Raw genomic sequence first — 21,832 nt, 5'->3', positions numbered from 1 at the left:
AAAAAAAAATAAAAAATAAAAAATAAAAGAACGGGTTAAAAAAAAAAAGATGTCTTTCAATCGGTGAATGACACCTACTGAATAACTATCTACATAAACAAACTGTGGTATATCCCTACAATGCAATATTATTTGGCACTAAAAAAAAATGAGGTATCATATGATGAAAAGACATGGAGGAAATGTAAATGCATTTTACTAACTGAAGAAGCAGTCTGAAGAGATTACATATTGTATGATTCCAACCATGACATTCTAGAAAAGGCAAAACTAATAAGACAGTATAAAGATCAGTGGTTGCTAGGAGTTCAAGAGGAGGGAGGAACACAGAGATTTTTTTAGGGCAGTAAACTGTTTTGTATGATATTATAATGGTGGATACGTATCATTATATATTTGTCAAAACCCATGAAAAGTATAACACCAAGAGTGTACTTTAATGTCTACCATGGATTTGGGATGATCATAATGTGTCAATGTTGGTTCATCAATTTTAACAAATGCACCACTCGGGAGAAGGGATATTGATGGCTGGGAGGCTGTGTATATGTCAGAGGAGGGGATATAATGAAACTGTCCTTTCTATTCAATATTGCTATGAACCACAGATTACTCTAAAACAAATTAACTATTAGAAAAGAAAAAAAAACAGGGGCGCCTGAGTGGCTCGGTCGTTAAGCATCTGCCTTCAGCTCAGGTCGTGATCCCGGGGTCCTGGCATTGAGCCCCGCATCTGGCTCCCTGCTCTGCGGGAAGCCTGCTTCTCACTCTCCTGCTCTCCCCTGCTTGTGTTCCCTCTCATTATCTCTCTGTGTCAAATAAGTAAAATCTTAAAAAAAAAACACAGCACTTACTAGAAAAATATATTTTTAAAAACTTTAAGGAAAAAGAAAGATATCCTTTGAGTATCCAAGCAAAAAGAAAATAAGATTGTCATCAGATTTCTGATAGCTATGCTTTATGCCAGAATACTATGGAGTTTTATATAATAAAACATTCAAGGAATGGAAATGTAAGCCAAGGATTTATATTCAGCCAAACTGACCTTTAAGAATAAAGTCTTAAGGGGCAGGTGGATGGCTCAGTTGGTTAGGCATCCAACTCTTGATTTTGGCTCTGGTCATGATCTCAGGGTCATGAGACTGAGCCCTGCATGAGGGTCAGTGCTCAGTGGGGAGGCTGCTTGAGATTCTCTCTCTCCCTCCCCACCCCGCACTCTCTTTCAAATAATAAATAAATAAATCTTAAAAAAAAAAAAAAAGAAGAAAATCTTAAGACAAACTGCTACAAACATTCAAAATTTCTGGTTGTATTGTTCACATGAGCCCTTCTACTACAAAAAGAACTTAAGACAATCAAATTGATGAGAAACTGGCATAAAGATTGGAAGACTAGAGAATATTGCAGATCCTTTATGTTCTTCATTAAATCCACAAAAACAATCCTTCATAACAGTGTTTCCATTCTACACATGGAGAAACTGAATGTCAAAGTCAGAGGAACTTGCCCATGGTTGCTGGGCAAGTGATCGAACGAGAACTGGACCAAAGGCCATTCTCCTTCTACAGCATAAAGCTGCTCCCACATACATATTAAATAAACCCTTTTTGTCTTTGCATATACTGGGATTTTGTATTGCCTGGAACTTCATTCTCTCCCTTATTTACCCATTGAGCTCTTTATCTTTGGCCTAGCTCAAGATCACTTGCTCTCTCTGTGGCTTTCTCTGACCCAAAGGACCTTATTTATCATCCTTAATGAAACTATACAGTACTGACAACATAAAGCCTCCTAATCTGTGGCTCCATACCATTACACACACAACACTTCCAACATAGATTTTGCCATATTTGATTTCCTAGTGATAAGAAACTGTGACTTCTTTGTGTTAAAATCCTAGCACAGAGCATATTCTAAGTAAATATAGTTAGGGAAAAATTAAAGAGGGCAGATGATGACAACTCTAAGAAGTTTTTTTCCAAGATAAAGTTAGTTACTTAAACATCTCTACACTACCTCTTAACTTTGTGCATACTTTTATTCTTGCCCTTTTCATGCAATATTATCATTTATTTGTTTTCATTTGTGTCTGTCCTCTGAGAGCAAGGATGATCTTTTTACTCTTTGTAGCTTCAGTGCTTAACACTAAGTAGTAGGAACAGCTAATTAGTGTTCCATAAATAGTTGGCAAATTGAAGTTAAAAAAGTAAGACAAGTCATAAATTACTTCTCAGTTCCAATTCTCTGAAGATGAATTATTTGACTACGGAGAAGATCTGCTTTCACATTGCCTAAGTATTATTATATACCAAATTATATATATTTAAGCAATAATGATTTTACATAAAAGGAATCAGAATCTGATGTTTTTAAAGTAATAGTTCTAATGAGGATAAACACATAAAGGACCTTTAGATTACAAAATAATCTCCATTTTTTATCATTATTTTTGAAAATGTTTTAGCCCAGAAGCATTTTTTTTCCCTGAATAAAGTCTGAGGCATTTTGACAATAGGATCAGACTAAGATGTAAGAATATTAAGTTACTAGTATTTTTGTTTTTGATCAGTGTCTGCCATACAACTGCACAATTTCCAAACACAAGAGCGTGGGGGAAAAAAAAAAGTTAATTACAAATACACACATTTTGTGTACTTATCCTTTTTTCAAACAAGTAATTATACACACATCTCTTCAAATTTCTTTTTTTTTTTTTAAAGAAAATGGTAGAATGATTAATAGCTAGTAGATTCACCTTTAGTAAAAAAAAAAAAAAAAGAATCTACTTTTTACACTTTAATAATATGTGTACAGGTTTATCTCACTGGCATATTAGTATCTGGCTAATTTCTTTATACACACTGTGAATAACCTTACCTCCTGTGTTATTTTTTGTCAGTTTCAAATGTGAGCATCACTCTAATTCCAATAATTCTCTATATTCAATATTCTCCATATTTAAATAATCCATCTTCAGAGAACTGGAACTGAGAAGTAATTTATGACTTGTCTTACTTTTTTTAAATTCAATTTACCAACTATTTATGGAACACTAATTAGCTCTTCCTGCTACTATGTGTTAAGCAGTAAAGCTACAAAGAGTAAAAAGATCATCCTTGCTCTCAGGACAGACATAAATGAAAACTTATAAATAAGTGATAATATTGCATGAAAAAGGCAAGGATAAAAGTATGCACAAAGTTGACAGAGATAGAGTTAAAGAGAGGGAAAAAAGAGACTGAGAGAGAACATAGGAGTGACATACATTCATGTCTAGACAAAAATTCTGAAAAAAGAAAAACCATATTCAGCCTCTCATTCGAATAAGGCTTGAAAATCTGAAAACACCTATTTTATACATGGACACTCTTCATATGCATAGCTGTAATACCAAGACCCACAATACTTTGGGAATATAAATGTTTTCCTCCTGCCTCACAATTCATCCTCCCCAGTCCTTGGATAATGTCTGTCATAACTACTACAGATATATTTATTCAACCTAATTCCAGAATCCACATGCATTGCTCCTATTATCTTTCTTCATGTAAAATGATGTTTTTTTGACTGTTCTACTTTTCTGGCTCACCCTAAACACATTTCCTTTTCCTTTTCTTTTAAGATCCCATCCAGGTTATGTCAGGTCAAAATTCAAGACTACAATTTTGAGACAACTCCCCAGAAATATAACTATTTTCCACCTAACTAGAAAATTATTATGACAAAAAGATAATCTATCATAAATAATTCACTTAAATACATCTTAAAAAATACAATTTGAATTTTAATAACATTACTTCTAGTACAGAAAAACACCTTTGTTTCTGCTTACCACTTCTAACAGTTGTGTTTTCCAATAGTTCTGTCTGAAGTTGTAGTTCAGCTTCTCCAAGTATCTTTAGAACTGAATCTGTAGGGCTTCTCCCCCAGACTTTTCTTGGAGATCCACCAGGATCTAATTTAATAACCTCTCCCACTGTATGTTCTATAAAAAAAGACACAAAAAACAAATTTCATTGATAGAACATACTATTACTGTATTATAAAACAGATTTAAGATCTATCCAATTGAACACACCACAAGAAAGAAAGGTCCTATCACAAAGAACATATGCTGATGATGCTTTAAAAGACTTTCAGATGCCCTGGTGGCTCAGTTGGTTAAGCATCTGACTCGATTTTGGCTCAGGTCATGATCTCAGAGTCATAAGAATGAGATCGGGTCAGGCTCTGCGCTCGGTGGGGAGTTTGCTTCTCTCCCTCTGCCCCTCCCCCTGCTCACTCTCTCTTTCTCTTTCAAATAATCTTTTAAAAAATATTTAAAAAAATAAAAGACTTTCAGAAAATGATAATAGAAAGAATGAATGATGAATGATATTACTAATATTAGTAGTAAAAATATAGATAAATGCCTTTTAAAATACTTATGGGGGGGCTCAGTTGGTTAAGCATCTGACTCTGGATTTTGGCTCAGGGTCGTGAGATCAAGCCCTGTGTTGACTCTGGGCTCAGTGCCAAGTCTGCTTGGGTTTCTCTCCTTCTCCCTCTACAGCCTCTCTAAAATAAATGAAAAAAATCTTAAAAAAATATTGTGGGGGGCAGGATCAAGATGGCAGAGTAGGAAGAAAAGAACCCAACTCCTCTTTTTTCTTTTTAAAGATTTTATTTATTTGAGAGAGACAGAGATAGCACAAGCAGAGAGGAGAGAGAAGCAGGCTCCCCTCTGAGCAGGACAATCATTAGTCAAGAGATTAGCAAAATAGTAAGATGTAAAACATGACATCAGAAACAAAATGTTGGGGAGAGGGATAAAAAACGCAGTGCTTTGAGAATGTGCTTGAACCTTCAATTTAAAACAGACTGCTAGATATAGAGGATGTTATATATGAACCTCATGGTACCTATAAACCAAATACCTATATAGGTACAGAAAAAATAAAGAGAAAGGAATATAAGCATGACACTAAGGGAAGTCACCAAATCACAAGGGAAGAGAGCAAAAGGAGAAAACAGTAACACAGAAGAACTACAAACTACAGAAAACAATCAAGTAAATGGCAATAAGTACATACCTATCAATAACTATTTTTAATGTAAATAAACTAAATGTTTCAAACAAAAGACATAGGGTGGTTGAATGGATTAAAAAACAAGGCCCATTTATATGCTGCCTACAAGAAACTCACTTTAGACCTAAAGACACACAGAGACAAGTGAAGTGAAGGGTTGGAAAAAGATATTCCAAGCAAACGGAAAACATAAAGAAGGCTGAAGTGGCAATATTTACAGCAAAAAAAAAAAAAAAGATTTTAAAAGACTGTAACAAGTGACAATGAAGGGCATAAGATAATGATTACATACATAAAACAAGAGGATAGAACATCTATAAATATCAATGAATCCAACATAGGGAGACCTAAATACATAAAGCAAATATTAACAAACATAAAGAGATGGTAATACAATAATAGTAGGGGACTTTAATATTCTACTTTCATCAATGAAGAGATCATCTAGATAGAAAATCAATAAGGAAACATTGGCCTTAAAAACACATTAGACCAGATGGACTTAACAGATATATACAAAACATTCCATCCAAAAACAGCTGAATACTTATTCTTTTCAAGTGCACATGGAACATTCTCCAGGATGGATCATACAAAATCCACACAACAAATCTCAATTAATTTAAGAAAACTGAAATCGTATCAAGCACCTTTTCCAAACACAACAGTATGAAACTAAAAATCAAGCAGAAGAAAATTGTTTTGTTTCATTTTGTTGAAGCAGAAGAAAACTATAAAACACAAATCAATGCGTCAATGAAGAAATCAGAGAGGAAATAAAAAAATACCTTGAGACAAATGAAAATGAAAATACAATGCTCCAAAATCTATGGGACACAGCAAAAGCAATTCTAAGAGATAAGTTTATAGTGATGCAAAGCCATCTCAAGGAACAAGAAAAATCTCAACTAAACAATCTAATTCTACACCTAAAGGAACTACAAAGAACAAACAAAGCCCAGATTCAGTAATATGCATCCTTATGTTCACTGCAGCATTATTTACAATAGCCAAGATACTGAGGCAACCTAAGTGTCCATTGATAGATGAATGGGTAAAGAGGATGTGGTATACAATTGAACCTTGAACAACACAGGTTTGAACAGCCTTGGATCCACTTATATGTGGACTTTCTTCAATAAATGCAGTACAGTACTGTAAGTATATTTTCTGTTCCTTATGATTTTCTTAACATTTGCTTTTCTCTTAGATTACTTTATTGTAAGAATACATCATGTAATACATATAAATACAAAATATGTGTTAATCAACTATTTATGCTATTAGTAAGGCTTCCAGTCAACAGTAGGCTAATAATAGTAGTTAAATGTTTGGGGAGTTAAAAGTAATATGGAGATTTCGGACCACAGAGGAGTGGTCAATGCCACTAATGCCTGCATTGTGTGTGTGTGTGTGTGTAATACACACACACACACACACACGCATACATACACACACAAAGGAAATTACTCAGCCATAAAAAAGAAGGAAATCTTGCCATTTGCAAAAACATGGATGGACACTGAGGGTCCATATGCTAAATGAAGTAAGTCAGAGAGAAAAGAACAAATATGTATGATTTCACTTATATGTGGAATCCAAAAACTAAACAAATGAATAAAACAAAACAGAAACAGACTCATAGATACAGAGAATAATCTGGTGGTTTCCAGAGGGGTGGGGGTAGGGAGGATAAAGGAAATAGGGGTAGAGGTTAAAAGGTACAAACATTTACTTAAAAAATAAATAGAACAAGGGGATACAATGTACAGCATAGAAAATATAGTCAATTATGTGTAACAACTTTGTATGGTGACAAATGATACCTAGATAGATATCTTGGTTACTTTGTTATTTATATAAATGTTGAATCACTATGTTGTATACCTGAAAGTAATATAATATTGCATGTTAACTATTCTTCAATAAAAAATAATAAAATTTATGAATTATAGTTTCAAGGAATATAAAAATAGAAAAAATCATACTTCTGTAAAATTTTTTTAAGCAAATTTTTGAAAACCAAGATTCTTAAGCAATAATTTGGGGTGTACAAAAGAGAAGAAATATAAATTAATAATATTTTGTTTCTATAAATTTAATTAAACAGAAAAAAAGTCATAAAATAAACGTCCATATGGTTTAAAAATAGAGAAGGATATTTCTAAAAAAATTTGTTTTAGTTTAGCTTACATATCATAAGTAGGCAACTAACACTGCATTTTTGGCAATGATAATTCTGGGGGAACTTTTAAAATAAAATTTAGCAGAGCAAAAAATGGGAAATTATCTATTGTAATTTGAGTCTTTAGAGCCTTTTGGAATAATACACAAAGCATCTAAGTACTAGCAGTAATAGACAAGGTGCAATCTCACATACTACAGCATATGTAAGTCATATAAAAATTTAATGGTAACCAAATACAAAATGTTGATACAAATCTGTATGTACTAGTTCCTTGAAAATATCTGCAAATTAGCAGGTGATATTCACTTTTATAAAGCAAAAATGATTCCCAGTAGGGAATCAATTTTTAAAAGGATAGTTAAAAAGTAGAAAACCCAGAAATAGACCCATAACTTACAGGCATGTGGTATTTGACAGAGGTGTCAAAGCAATATAGTGGGAAATGGGAAGTCTCTTTAACAAATAAAACTGGAGAAACTAAATGTCCATATGAAATGATATTAACTTTGATGCAGGGAGGGAAAACCAGGTGGAGTTGATGGTCTCTCTGAGCTGAGGTGACAGAAATTGGAAATCTAGGAGGTAAAGGTGGCTAATGTTGGCAGGACAGAATACGGAAGAATAGAAAACTACACAAAGAAAACTCAGAGTCTTCTTGGAGTCTTAAGCTAAATACTGATCATCACACATATGGGAAATTACTGTAGTCTAGGGAAAAGACCCAAATGGAGTAGAGGGAACAATACTTGGAGTTCAAGCAAGGTAGGTCAAAAATAGTCCCTCTTCCCACCAGCCAGAAAAAAATGTTTTATGATTCACCAGTCATTAGGTAGATTCAGTAATTAGATTCAGTAAAAGGGGACAGATTAGCCACAGACATTGCTCTGGTTCCGCCTAACAAAGCTCTTTTTTTTTTTAAAGATTTTATTTACTTATTTTAAGAAAGAGAGCATGAGCAGAAGGGGAAGAAAGAGAGTGAGAGAGAATCTCAAGCAGACTCCACACTAAGCATGGAGCCCAATGTGGGGCTCGATCCCAGGACCCTGAGATCATGACCTGAGCTGAAACCAAGAGTTGAATGCTTAACCGACTGCACCACCCAGGTGTCCCTCACCTAACAAAGCTTAAAAGCAAGACCTAAAAGGGTCAAGCTATTTACAAGTAACTGAACTGTGTCGCAGAACAAAAATCAAGAATATTTATAGGAATACAAAAATATACAGCCACCCATTTAGGTAAAATTCATGGTTTGGCTTCCAAACAAAGAATGACTACGCATTCACAGAAGCAAAAGAATTCAACCTTTAATAAAGAGGGGAAAAAATCAATATCAACCTAAAAATGACAGATGATTAGTAGACAGGGCATTTATAATATAACTGAATTCTATATGTTCAATAAGCTAGAGAAAGAATTGATGATAATTAGAGAAAAGGAAAACATTAACAAGATCCATATAAACTTCTAGAAAGGAAGACCAAAAAAGCTGAAAAAAAAATAGCAAAAAGTTATCCAAATTTGATGAAAACCACCCACAATTCCAAGAAGCTCAACAAAACCCAAGCAAAAGAAACATGAAGAAAATGACACCAAAGCACATCATAATGAAATTTACTAGCTTAGGGGGAAAATCTAAAAACATCCAGAAGAAATAAGACATTTTACACACAAAGGAATAACAATAAGGATGATAGAAGATTCTCCTCACAATAAATGCAAACCAGAAGACATTGGTACAATATCATTAAAGTACTATAAGAAAAAAATATCAAGTTAGAATTCCATACCCAGAAAAAAATACCTTTGCAAAAGGAAGGCAAAATAAACATTTTTACAGACATACAAAGCTGAAAGAACTCCTCACCAGCAGGACTACATTATAAGAAATGTTCAAGAAAGTCCTTCAGGCAGAAGAAAAATGATTACCACACGGAAATCTGATTTACACAAATATTATGAAGACCACTGGAAACAGTAACTACACGGGTAGATACAAAAGGCTTTTTCTCTTATTATTTAAAACTCCTTAAAGGAGAAATGACCATAACGTATTGGGGGGTTTATAGCATAAGTTAAACAAACAAAAACAATGGCACAATGACTGGGAGGAAACGAATCTAAGTATACTGCTGTAAGGTTCTTATACTACATGTGAAATGTAATCAATTGCTGGAATATGTGTGATAAGTTAAAGATGTGTGCTATGAACTCTAAGGCAAACACTAAATAATAGAATAATAAACTGCAGTTAACAAGCCAATAACTGAGATAAAATGGAATCATAAAAATACTCAATCCAAAAGAAAGAAAAAAAGGGCAAAAGAAACAAAGAATGGATAAGACAAAAAACAAATAGCAAAATGGCATTTTTAGATCCGACCATATTAACAATCACATTAAATATAAATGGTCTCAACAACCAAATTAAAGATGATTAAGAGCAGATTAAAAAAGCAAACCCGGGCGCCTGGGTGGCTCAGTTGGTTAAGCGACTGCCTTCGGCTCAGGTCATGATCCTGGAGTCCCTGGATTGAGTCCCGCATCGGGCTCCCTGCTCGGCAGGGAGTCTGCTTCTCCCTCTGACCCTCCCCCCTCTCATGTGCTTGCTCTCTCTCATTCTCTCTCTCTCAAATAAATAAAAAAAAAAAAAAAGCAAACCCAACAATATGCTGCCTATAAGAAACCTACTTTAAATACATAGATACAAAATTAAAAAAGAAATAAATAGATACAAACAGACTAAAAGGAAGGGGAGAATGGATAAAGATATACCAACTAACAGTGAGCAAAAAAAAAAAAAAAACAGAAGTGACTTTATCAATAACAAAGTAAATTTTAAATAATTTTTTAAAGGAACAAACTACTGATAATCACAATGCAGATAAATCTCAAAAAGCATTATGCTGAGTTAAACAAGCTAAACACACACACACAAAATTACAATCTGTTAGTCTGTTAAAATGAAATTCTAGAACATAGAAAGTTAATCTAAAATAGAAAAAATTCGGAAAAAAGTCCCCTCTGGGAGGCTAGAAGCAGAAACTGGGAAGAGGCATGAAACGTTTTGTTTGGGAAGATGGTGATGTTCTGTATCTTGATAGGAGTTTGGGTTACATTGGTGTAGGCATGTGTTAAAACTCAGCAAATGGGGGTGCCTATGTGGTTCAGCTGGCTAAGCATCTGACTCTTGATTTCGGCTCAGGTCATGTCAAGGGTCATGAGATCAAGCCCCGCATTGGGCTCTGTGCTGGGCAAGGAGCCTGCTTAAGATTCTCTCTCTCTCTCCCTATTCTCTCTCTCTCTGCCCTTCCTCACTGCTCGCATGTGCACGCACTCTCTCTTAAAAAAAAAAAAACTCAGCAAATGTACTTTTAAAATATCTGCATTTCATTATATGTGAATTTAATATTAAAAAAACAAACTCCTAAACAAATATTGAACTCTGTTAAATGATATGTATGCTATGAAATACTTAGGCAAAAGTGTATCAATATCTGCAATGCACTTTAAACTGCACGAAAAAATAAGATACACTAATTGTTGGATAGAAGGGTGGACAGGTATGTGATCAAGCAAGCACAGTAAAATATTAATGGTATACTTTCAATGGAGAGTATATGGTGTGCGCTGTGAAATTATTTCAATTTTGCCATATTTGAAATTTTTCATAATAAAATGTTGAGAAACAGCCATCAGAAAGGATGAATACCCACCATTTACATCAACATGGATGGAACCGGAGGGGATTATGCTAAGTGAACTGAGTTAAGCAGAGAAAGACAATTATCATATGGTTTCACTCATATGTGGAGCATAAGGAATAGAGCGGAGGACCACAGGGGAAGGGAGGGAAAACTGAATGGGAAGAAATCAGACAGGGAGACAAACCATGAGAGGCTCTGGACTCCAGGAAACAAACTGAGGGTTGCGGAGGGGAGGGGGATGGGGTAACCGGGTGATGGGTATTAAGGAGGGCACATGTTGGGATGAGCACTGGGTGTTATATGCAACTAATGAATCATTGAACACTACATCAAAAACTAATTATGTACTATATGCTGGCTAACTGAACATAATAAAAATAAATAAATAAAATGTTGAGAAAAGTACATCATGTATGATCATACAATGGACTATTACATAGCTATAAAAAAGATGAAGGGAATTTTTTAATCAGTGATATGAAAAGATGTATAAAATACTTATGTGTAAAATAAATACAATAAATGATATATAACATATATTGTAACATAAAGATATAAAATATGTGTCTTTATTCAGATACACACACACAAACACATATACACACAGGAAGAAGTTCAGAGGGATAAACAATAAAGTATATCAGTGGTTACCTCATAACAAGGATGGAAATGGAGAGATGTTAAGGTGGAGAGAAATTTTATACATTGTTTATACTATGTAAAAACTTATCACATAAATATATTGGATACTTATGTTAAACATGATTTTTGAATTCATGAGATGAAGTACTGTTCATATAACAGTATTAATCTCATGTTAATTTTCCATGCAAAGTGTTTTTAATAAGGTAAAAAGGTGTCTCAAATGTTCTTATATATTTGTCTGAGATAGGTTTATCTGATCATTCAAAATTATCTAATTCTTGTGTTTCTGGTCTCCATATGACCTTTCTTCCTACTTTTTAAGAAAATATGGCAGGAATTTTTTCATCTTATATAAAACTTGCGTCTCTCTACCTTTGTCTCCATCCCATCCTGTCACACTGGTAATAGTTTATTGCCTCAGAGGTGCCCTAAGTCACTTATAGCCCCATCATCTGAGAGATCTCACAACATCATCTGTGTTTATCATCATCTTTATGTAATTAATGACCACTTTTCATGCATAAAATCTGTGCTACATAATAGGGAACACAAAACATGCAGTACAACTCTCACGAGAGAAGACAGAGGATTATCTCATGCAAGATGGATACTGATTAATAACCAACACAAATATAACACAGATACTGGAATTATCTAACAAAGATTTTAAAAGTTATTATAAAAATTTTCCAGGAAACAATCATGAATATTCTTTATAGCAATGAAAAACAGAAAGTCTGAGAAAAGAAATAGAAGACATTAAAGAAAATTTTAAGAAATTCAAATTTCAATACCCCTAAAAAATATTTTACTGGAAACACAGCCATGCCAATACATTTGCATATTGTCTATTGCTACTTTTACACTATAGTGACAGAGTAGAAAAGTTCCAACAGAGTCCTTATAGCCTGCAAAGCCTAAAATAATTACTATCTGGCATTCACAGAAAACATGTGCTAACCCTTGTTTCAAAGACTGCTCTCTGCACTCAGAGTAAGTTCATACAGTTTGAGAGAGCCAATGTATAGTACCCTTCATGATCTGACCCTGCTTACCCCTTTGAAGGCTTCTTACTTGCCATTCTTTGTCTTAACTTCTGAATTTTAGCCATCCATGCTAAATTATACCAAGTTCCCTGAATTTTACATGCTCTCTCACCTGGGTCCTGGTTATTCTATCCTTAAAAAACTTGGCTTGGCTTTTGGTTTAGTTAACTACTTATCCCTTGGCTCATCCCTTTTTCCACAAATTATTTCCTTGGCTTCCCCAAGACTGATTTATGTCCTAATACATATTCTTACAGTAGCCTATGATAATTTCTAGTATATTCCTTATCAATTACAATTGCCTCTACTTGTCTCCCTTTCCACCAGGCCCTAAGCTCCTTAAGGGAAGGGACTATGTCTTAATCATTATTGTAACTTCATTGCTGAGGAATGTGTGGCATTTAATGGGACTCAGAAAGAACTGCTGAATAAGTAAACAAAATAAAAGACACCATAGGTTAGAGTCTTTGAGCTTTTCTCCAATGCAAGAAAGAATTCTATGAAAATAGTTCATTAAGAAAATTACTTAAAACTGGGGTGCCTAGGTGGTTCAGTCATTAAGCGTCTGCCTTTGGCTCAGGTCATGATCCCAGTGTCCTGGGATTGAGCCCCGCATCAGGCTCCCTGCTCAGTGGGGAGCCTGCTTCTCCCTCTCCCACTCCCCCTGCTTGTGTTCCCTCTCTCACTGTCTCTGTCTCTCTGTCAAATAAATAAATAAAATCTTTAAAAAAAAAATTACTTGAAACTATATTTAGTTGGTTGACAATCAAACTTGCCCTTTCAGAATGTAAGCTCCACAAGAGCACATGTTTTTATTTATTATCGTATCTCTCTCTTGTGCCTTGGACAATGCAAGAAAACAGTTGCTCAATAATTATTGCTGAATAAATAAATCATTAAGTAAGATCTTTTCCATACCCTTGGCTACATACCTAAGAGAACTTACTGAGATTCTGTCAAAGTTCGCTATTTTGGTTCTCATCAGGAATTATTCCTGGTAACAGATTAAAGTAATACAATTGGTAGAAAGAGTTAAAGTAATACAATTTAAATATATAATATTAGTTCCCTCTCCAATACCACACACTATATCGTAATAAAAATCCTTGCTATTCTTAAGGTTGAATAGTTTTCTCCGTTTTTCACATACAAAGAAATTTTTCCAGCCTTTCTCAACCCCTCTAAGTGTTCTTTCTTTCCAAGTATCCAGTCTACAAGTTTACATGTGTGCTAGACCATCACAGAATATTAACATTTGATACATACTTCCAGTTGCAGAGAAGGATGTGTCCAATGTTAACTCATCCAAAGGAATCACAAGTTGACCTCCAGCCTCCCATTTCTTGCGATCAGATGAAACCGATTTTTCTTTTTCATGCTCTTTGGCATCTTCATTAACAACTATCTCACAAGTATCAGAGTGACATTGCTTTCCTTTTTCATCTTCTTGAGCTTTAAGATTTTGATTTAATCTACGTAGTATTTCTCGCTTACTCTGAAACAGTTAAAGTGTTATATTTTAATATCTATACAATTAAGTAAAATGATTGACAGAGTTTGAAAATTGTACTTACTGAAATAGCAGTGTTAGTCTTCTGCATGTCTTCTGAGGTTTCCTGGGTCTCAGTTAAACTTCTGTCCTATAAATACAGATAGTTACGAAGTAAGAAATGTTATTTTAAATGTCTACCTTAAAAACTTAAGTATTTTTGTTACTTTTTGTTTTTCGTTAAATTGCTCCTTGTGAATTTTTTTATCCCTGTAAAATGTTAACATAGCTTCCTTCATTATTGGAAATGAGAAATAGTTACATATAATCAAGTAATAGACTTAATAGAAGGGCCAATTCTCAACTATTTATCTTATTTTTAGATTACTGATCACATATTTAACTATATCCTCTTCCTTTCTGGCATCTGATTTTTGGTGATTTTAGGTCAATGGTAGAAATAAAAAGAAAATTAACTCATATACTCCACTCCCCACCCCCCCATTTTTTTTAGAGGGAGTGTGCATGCACGTGAGGGAGGGGAAGGAGGAGAAGGAGAGACAGAGAATCTTAAACAGGCTCCACACACAGCACAGAGCCCAACATGGGGCTCAATCTCACCACCCTAAGATCATGACCTGAGCTGAAATCAAGAGTCAGACACCTAACCAACTGATTACCCATATAATCTCTTAATTAAAGCTAGGGAGTTTTGGTGGATAAAGTAATTTAGGCTAGGCTGTGTTATTTTGAAGCTGTCTTTATGTTTCATGTATATATATTCCTATTAAGCCATACTACCAAACATAATTGAGAATTGGCTTCTCTCCATAAGCAAAGAGAATAATAAAAATAAGTTCTGAGTCCTTTATACCAACAATAATATAAAGTCTGTCTTGATTAGTACAATCATAGTGCTCTAGACCAATGAGAATTTTTAAACACATGAAAAGAAGAAATTAGTTTTGAAAGCTATAAAAGCAAAAGTATCTGAAAGATACAAAGTAAGAAAAGAGCATTTTTCAAAGTTTTAAGTAAGGAGTATTTACGAAGACAACACATAAAGAAAAACCATTTCATTATACAGATTACCTCAAATTTTGTAATATTTGAGGAAAATACAAAAGAGTATAGTGGTCAGTTTTAAAGTAATACATGTAAATGAGACAAAGAGCATTTTACCCAATAAAGTAGTCAGGAATTAGCAGTCGCTACAACCAGAGAGATGAACAGCTAGTTGAGATGTGAGACTGGGTACCAGGAAGGAAACCACACAGTGGTATCTAAAGTTGAAGTGAACAATGCAGCACACGCAAAATCGTTATCGGAAAGAAAAAAGAGACTAAAACTACTTGAAGAACAATAGTTTTGTATATGAAGTTCTTGAGAGTGACCAAGAAATTTGTATTTTCCTACTCAGTCTTATTTTCAAGATAAACACAAAGGCTATAAAAAAAATTGGTGTATCAGTAACATCAGTGTTGTCTGCAAAAACTTAATGAAACTCAACAATTAAAAGGCAGAGACATTAATTAAAAAGACAAGAGAAAATCAAGGTAATGTGTTATATAATTCAATAGACTTTTTCCTTGCTGTGTGTTAAATTCTAGGCTAAAATTCCTTATCAAGAGCCCATTTCCTTTAATCCCAGAACAGAATTTTCACATTTTAGATGAACACCTGACACATAATTCTAAGTTTAAACTTTTTACTTGCCCACAATTCTTTGTTTCAGTATTCATATAGCATGACAGAGATTCATACGTAGAAGGTAAAAGAAATAATTGATGGATTAAGTGTAGTTATATTAAGTCTTCCAACATCTATTATGCCAAAAATTTAAAAATAAATGTAAACATGTCTTGGACACTATTCCTGAAGTTAATTAAGTACCAAAGAGACATTATTTAAATAAAAAATGAACCTTCATTAAAAAAAAAAGGAACCTTATGTTAACTGTGAGAACTGAGGTATAAAAATGTTTTTTGCATTATTTTTTGTACATTTCTGCATATATTTTACTTGTTCAATATTCTTTTAAAGTAAAAATAAGAGACAATCAGTTAAATCTATTTTTATGTATTAGATGGTCCTAGATATAAACCTATGAGCAGTGAGGCTCCAATACGTACAATAAGCCATACACAAAAATCTTAAGAAGTTATTTTATTTTCCCTAAAAAATTTAATACATTAGGAATTAATGTAAGTTCATTAAATTTAATCCTTCTAAGAAACTTTCACTTTGAGGAGTTCTAAATTTTAGGAAACTTACCATTCCCACTTCTTTCAAAGCTGAAGTCACAGAAATAACAGATCTCATCTGTTGCTTTGATGGAGAGCCACCTGCTTCATGTTGTCCCAAAGGTGGAGACATATCAGAATTCTTTACTCCTTTAGCCACCAACTATAATAAAGAATTTAAATTCATTTGCAAATTCATAGTTGTATGAAGAGATAAAAATATGCGATCACTGTTTATCCACTCTATCTGAAAGTCAGTTTTTTTTCATTTCTCACTTTTTATTGTTCAAGACAATGTGCTAGGTCTGAGGAAAGATCAGAAGAGAGAGCAACATCTCTGGCCTCAGATGTAAACATAATAATGTCTCATGTAGTATTAAATAACTCCTTTCCATTGCATTAACAAATAATCTTTAAAAAATCCTGACTTGTAAAAGATTAAGACATTAGTCCCTTCACTTTAATTTTAATTCATTACAACATTTGATGGGAAAAAATATTTTACTTATTAATCTTATACTTTAAAAAGAAATGCTTGTGCAAATTCTAAAAGTTTGGTATAATCTTCTTAATGTTTAAATATCAATCATCCAACATAAGAACCCCCATTATAGGGCGCCTGGGTGGCTCAGTTGGTTAAGTGACTGCCTTCGGCTCAGGTCATGATCCTGGAGTCCCTGGATCGAGTCCCGCATCGGGCTCCCTGCTCGGCGGGGAGCCTGCTTCTCCCTCTGACCCTCCCCCCTCTCATGTGCTCTCTCTCTCTCATTCTGTCTGTCTCAAATAAATAAAAATCTTAAAAAAAAAAAAAAAAAGAACCCCCATTATAAGAGTGTCAACATAATGGAAGAATGGAAGAAATGAAAGGTACAGGTAACAAGATTTTAACTTCACTAAAAATATCAATTATTATAATCATATATTTGTTCATTTAAATTTTATTTTATTATGTTATGTTAGTCACCATACAGTACATCATTAGTTTTTGATGTAGTGTTCCATGATTCATTGTTTGCATATAACACCCAGTGCTCCATGCAATACGTACCCTCCTTAATACCCATCACCGGGCTAACCCATCCCTCCATCTCCCTCCCCTCTAAAACCCTCAGTTTGATTCTCGGAGTCCATAGTCTCTCATGGTTCATCTACCCTTCCAATTTCCCCCCCTTCGTTTTTCCCTTCCTTCTCCTAATGTCCTCCATGCTATTCCTTATGTTCCACTAATAAGTGAAACCATATGATAATTGACTTAAGATCAGGAACACAACAAGGATGCCCACTATCACCACTATTGTTCAACATAGTACTAGAAATCCTAGCAACAGCAATCCGACAACAAAAAGAAATAAAAGGTATTCAAATTGGCAAAGAAGTTAAACTCTCTCTCTCTGCAGATGACATGATACTATATGTGGAAAATCCAAAAGACTCCACCCCCAAATTCCTAGAACTCATCCAGCAATTCAGTAATGTGGCAGGATACAAAATCAATGCACAGAAATCAGTTGCTTTCTTAAACACTAACAATGCAACTGTAGAAAGAGAAATTAGAGAATCAATTCCATTTACAATAGCACCAAAAACCATAAGATACCTCGGAATAAACCTAACCGAAGAGGTAAAGGATCTATACTCTAGGAACTACAGAACACTCATGAAAGAAATTGAAAAAGACACAAAAAGATGGAAAAACATTCCCTGCTCATGGATCGGACGAATAAATATTGTAAAAATGTCTATGCTGCCCAGAGCAATCCTGATCAAAATTCCAATGACATTTTTCAAAGTGCTGGAATAAACAAGCCTAAAATTTGTACGGAATCAGAAAAGACCCCAAATCGCCAAGGAAATGTTGAAAAAGAAAAACAGAGCTGGAGGCATCACGCTGCCTGATATTTGCTCATTTTTATCTTAACATTTAGACTCTAAACAATATGAAATAAGATACTAAACCACTAATAAATATAAGGAAATGGCATTTACAGGTATGCTCATATTAACATGGCAGCAGTCTGCTCACTACTTTTCTCTCTCCTTCAAACCAGTAAACAAAAATTTCTGGTGAGTATGTATTTCAAATACAACATTTACTGAACATCTTGTAAATATAAGTTAGCAATACAACTATAATATCTAATACCTAGTCTTCTGGACTCTGATGGAAGAGAGTTGGGACTCTCTCCATGGGTCTCTCATGGATATTTTACTTATTTTTTTATTTTTTATTTTTTTTAAAGATTTTATTTATTTATTCATGAGAGACAGAGAGAGAGAGAGAGAGAGAGGCAGAGGGAGAAGCAGGCTCCCAAGGAGCAGGGAGCCTGATGTGGGACTCGATCCCAGAACCCTGGGATCATGACCTGAGCCGAAGGCAGACGCTTAACCATCTGAGCCACCCAGGCGCCCCTCTCATGGATATTTTAATATCCATGTTGTTCAAAAGAAGATGGCAGTAACGAACACAAAACTGAAGAACAAAGTTCAAGAAATGATTCTATCCAACTTCTTCAAGTCTTACTATAAAGCTACAGTAATCAAGACAGTGTGGCACTGGTGAAAGAATAGACAAATAGATCAAAGGAACAGAATATAGCTCAGAAATAGACCCACACAAATATAGTCAAATGATCTTTATCAAAGGAGCAAAGGCAACTCAATGGAGAAAGAATAGTCTTTACAACAAATAGTGCTGGAACATCGGGACATCCCAGGCCAAAAAAAACAAAAAACAAAAAATGGGGGAGGGGGGGATCTAAACAGAGACTTTATACCCTTCACAAAAATTAACTCAAAATTCATTATAGACCTAAATGTAAAATGCAAAACTATAAAAATCCCAGAAGGTAACATAGGAGAAAACTCAAATGATTTTGGGTTTAGCAAGACTTTTTGGATACAACACCAAAGGTACAATCATGAAAGACAGAATTAATAAGTTGGAATTAACTAAAATTCAAAACTTTTGTTCTGTGAAAGACACTATCAAGAGAGTAAGACAAGCCACAGACTTGGAGAAAATATTTGCAAAAGACATAAAGATTTAAAGTGCCGTTAACCAAAATTCACAAAGAGCTCTTAAAACTTAACAATAAAAAAACAAACCACCCAATTAAAAGAATGTACTAAAGATCTGAACAGACACCTCACCAAAGACATAGATGAACAGCAAATAGGCATATGAAAAGATGCTCCACATCATATGTCATTTGGGAACTGCAAATTAAAATAATGTGATACTACTACATATCTACTACAATGACTAAAATCCAAACCACTGAAGCACCAAATGCTGCTGAGGATGTGGAGCAACAAGAATTCTCATTCATTTCTGATGGTAATTCAAATGGTACAATGGTTTGGAAGACAATTTGACAGTTTCTTACAAAACTAAACATACTTTTACCATGTGACCCAACAATCACACTCCTTGGTATTTACCCAAAGGAGTTGAAAACTTATGTTCACATAAAAACCTGTACACAGATGTTTATAGCAGTTTTATTCATAATTACCAAAACTGGGAAGCAACCAAGATGTCCTTCAGTAACTAAATAGATGAAGAAAAAAACTGGTACATATATGGAATATTGTTCAATGCTAAAAAGAAATGAACTATCAAGCCATGCAATGTCACAGAGGAATCTTAAATGCATATTACTAAACAAAAGAAGTCAATCTGAAAAGGCTACATACTGTATGATTTCAACCACATGACATTCTGGAATAGGCAAAACTATGGAGACAATAAAAAGATCAGTGGGGGCAGCTGGGTAGCTCAGTTGGTTAATAAGCATCTAACTTCAGCTTAGATCATGATCTCAGAGTCCTGGGATCGAGCCCCCATGTCAGGCTCCACGCTCAGCGAGGAGTCTGTTTCTCCCTCTCCTTCTGCCCCTACCCCTGCTTGTACACGCATTCTCGCTCTTTCTCTCTCTTTCAAATAAATAAAATCTTAAAGAAAAGAACAATAAAAAGATCAGTGGTTGCCAGAGGTTGTCAGAGGAGTGGTAGGAAGAATGGAATAGGCAGAGCACAGAGAATTTTTAGGACAGTGAAAATACTCTGTATGATATTATAATGATGATACATGTCATTATACATTTGTCCAAACCTACAAAATGTACAGCACCAAGACTGAACTATAATATAAATTATAGACTTTGAGCGATGACATGTAAATATAGGTTCATTAATTGTTAACAATGTACTTCTCTGGTGAAGGATGCTGATTAATGGGAGAGGCTATATATGTGTGGGGGCAGGGGATGTATAAGAAATCTCTGTATCTTCCTCTCTCAATTTTGCTGTGAAGTCAAAACTACTCTAAAGAAAATTAAGTCTTTATATAAAAAAAAGACAGAAACATTGTTCTAATCCATAGTTCAGCACCACTGAAAAAATATACTGATATTTAAGATGTTATTATAAATAACTTAAAAAATCTAAAGCTAATACAACTGAGTATTATCTCCTTGAAAGATTACAAAGAAATATTTTGAAACTTTAAGATGGTCTTATTTCTTACAGAATATTCAAAAAGGTACCATAAATTCTGAGAAAATAAAAACAAGTTTCAACTGGTTCTGAAAAAATAGCATTCTTAGAAAAGTATGTTATTTCTCTAGATGATTATTTTGAAGGAAACAAATTAATTTGGATGTACAAATTCTATCATTTTATTTAAATCAATAAATACTTCTCTAACCACATATATTTATCCACTGTATAATCAAGTGAATGTTTAAATTCACTTAAAGAAATGATTTCTGGGGGCTCCTGGGTGGCTCAGTGGTTAAGCATCTGCCTTCGGCTCAGGTCATGATCCCAGGGTCCTGGGATCGAGCCCCGTGTCGGGCTCCCTGCTCAGTGGGAAGCCTGCTTCTCTCTCTCCCACTCCCCTTGCTTGTGTTCCCTCTCTTGCTGTGTCTCTCTCTGTCAAATAAATAAATATCTTAAAAAAAAATAAATCATTTTTCTATTGATTTGAATATGATTTCTATTTTTTTTTTTTAGAGAGAGAGAGACAGCTTGCATGTGTATGAGCACAAAGGGAGGGGCAGAGGGAGAGGGAGAGAGAGAGGATCTTAAGTAAGCTCCATGCCCAGTGTGGAACCTGACACAGGGCTCCATCTTACAACTCTGAGATAATGACCTGAGCCGAAATTAATCAGTTGCTTAACCAACTGAGCCACCCAGGCACCCTGATTTCTGCTATTTTAATAAATTAATCTGATCTGATTTTTGTGAGAAAACAAATATACAATATTTGATAAGAATTAATCAACATATTCAAAGATGTTTTAAGTGCTGAGCACAGTGCTAAATAACAGATATCCAAATCGAATGATACATGGTAATTATGTGAGGTCGTAGATGTATTAACTAGACTTATTGTGGTAATCATTTCACAATACATACATATATCAATCATCATATTGTATATGT

General features: G+C 34.3%; 1 protein-coding gene across 1 annotated transcript in view; it reads right to left on the bottom strand.

Annotated features, from left to right (window-relative positions):
- NEK1 (NIMA related kinase 1) overlaps nucleotides 1-21,832 on the bottom strand; it is a 226,475-nt gene that overhangs the window by 91,232 nt on the left and 113,411 nt on the right. Inside the window, exons 22-25 of the mRNA XM_081812908.1 lie at nucleotides 16,416-16,547; nucleotides 14,227-14,292; nucleotides 13,919-14,147; nucleotides 3,833-3,985 (exon numbers count right to left, since the gene is read on the bottom strand). Of these exons, the coding sequence (XP_081669034.1) occupies nucleotides 3,833-3,985; nucleotides 13,919-14,147; nucleotides 14,227-14,292; nucleotides 16,416-16,547 (580 nt within the window). The remainder of the gene's footprint in view (nucleotides 1-3,832; nucleotides 3,986-13,918; nucleotides 14,148-14,226; nucleotides 14,293-16,415; nucleotides 16,548-21,832) is intronic.

This window comes from Leptonychotes weddellii, chromosome 2, assembly GCF_054177405.1.
Source record: "Leptonychotes weddellii isolate Sample4059 chromosome 2, ASM5417740v2, whole genome shotgun sequence".
In the NCBI taxonomy this organism is placed as follows: Eukaryota; Metazoa; Chordata; class Mammalia; order Carnivora; family Phocidae; genus Leptonychotes; species Leptonychotes weddellii.
The sequence above is the reverse complement of the archived record's forward strand: the minus strand, read 5'-3'. Positions and strand labels throughout refer to the sequence as shown.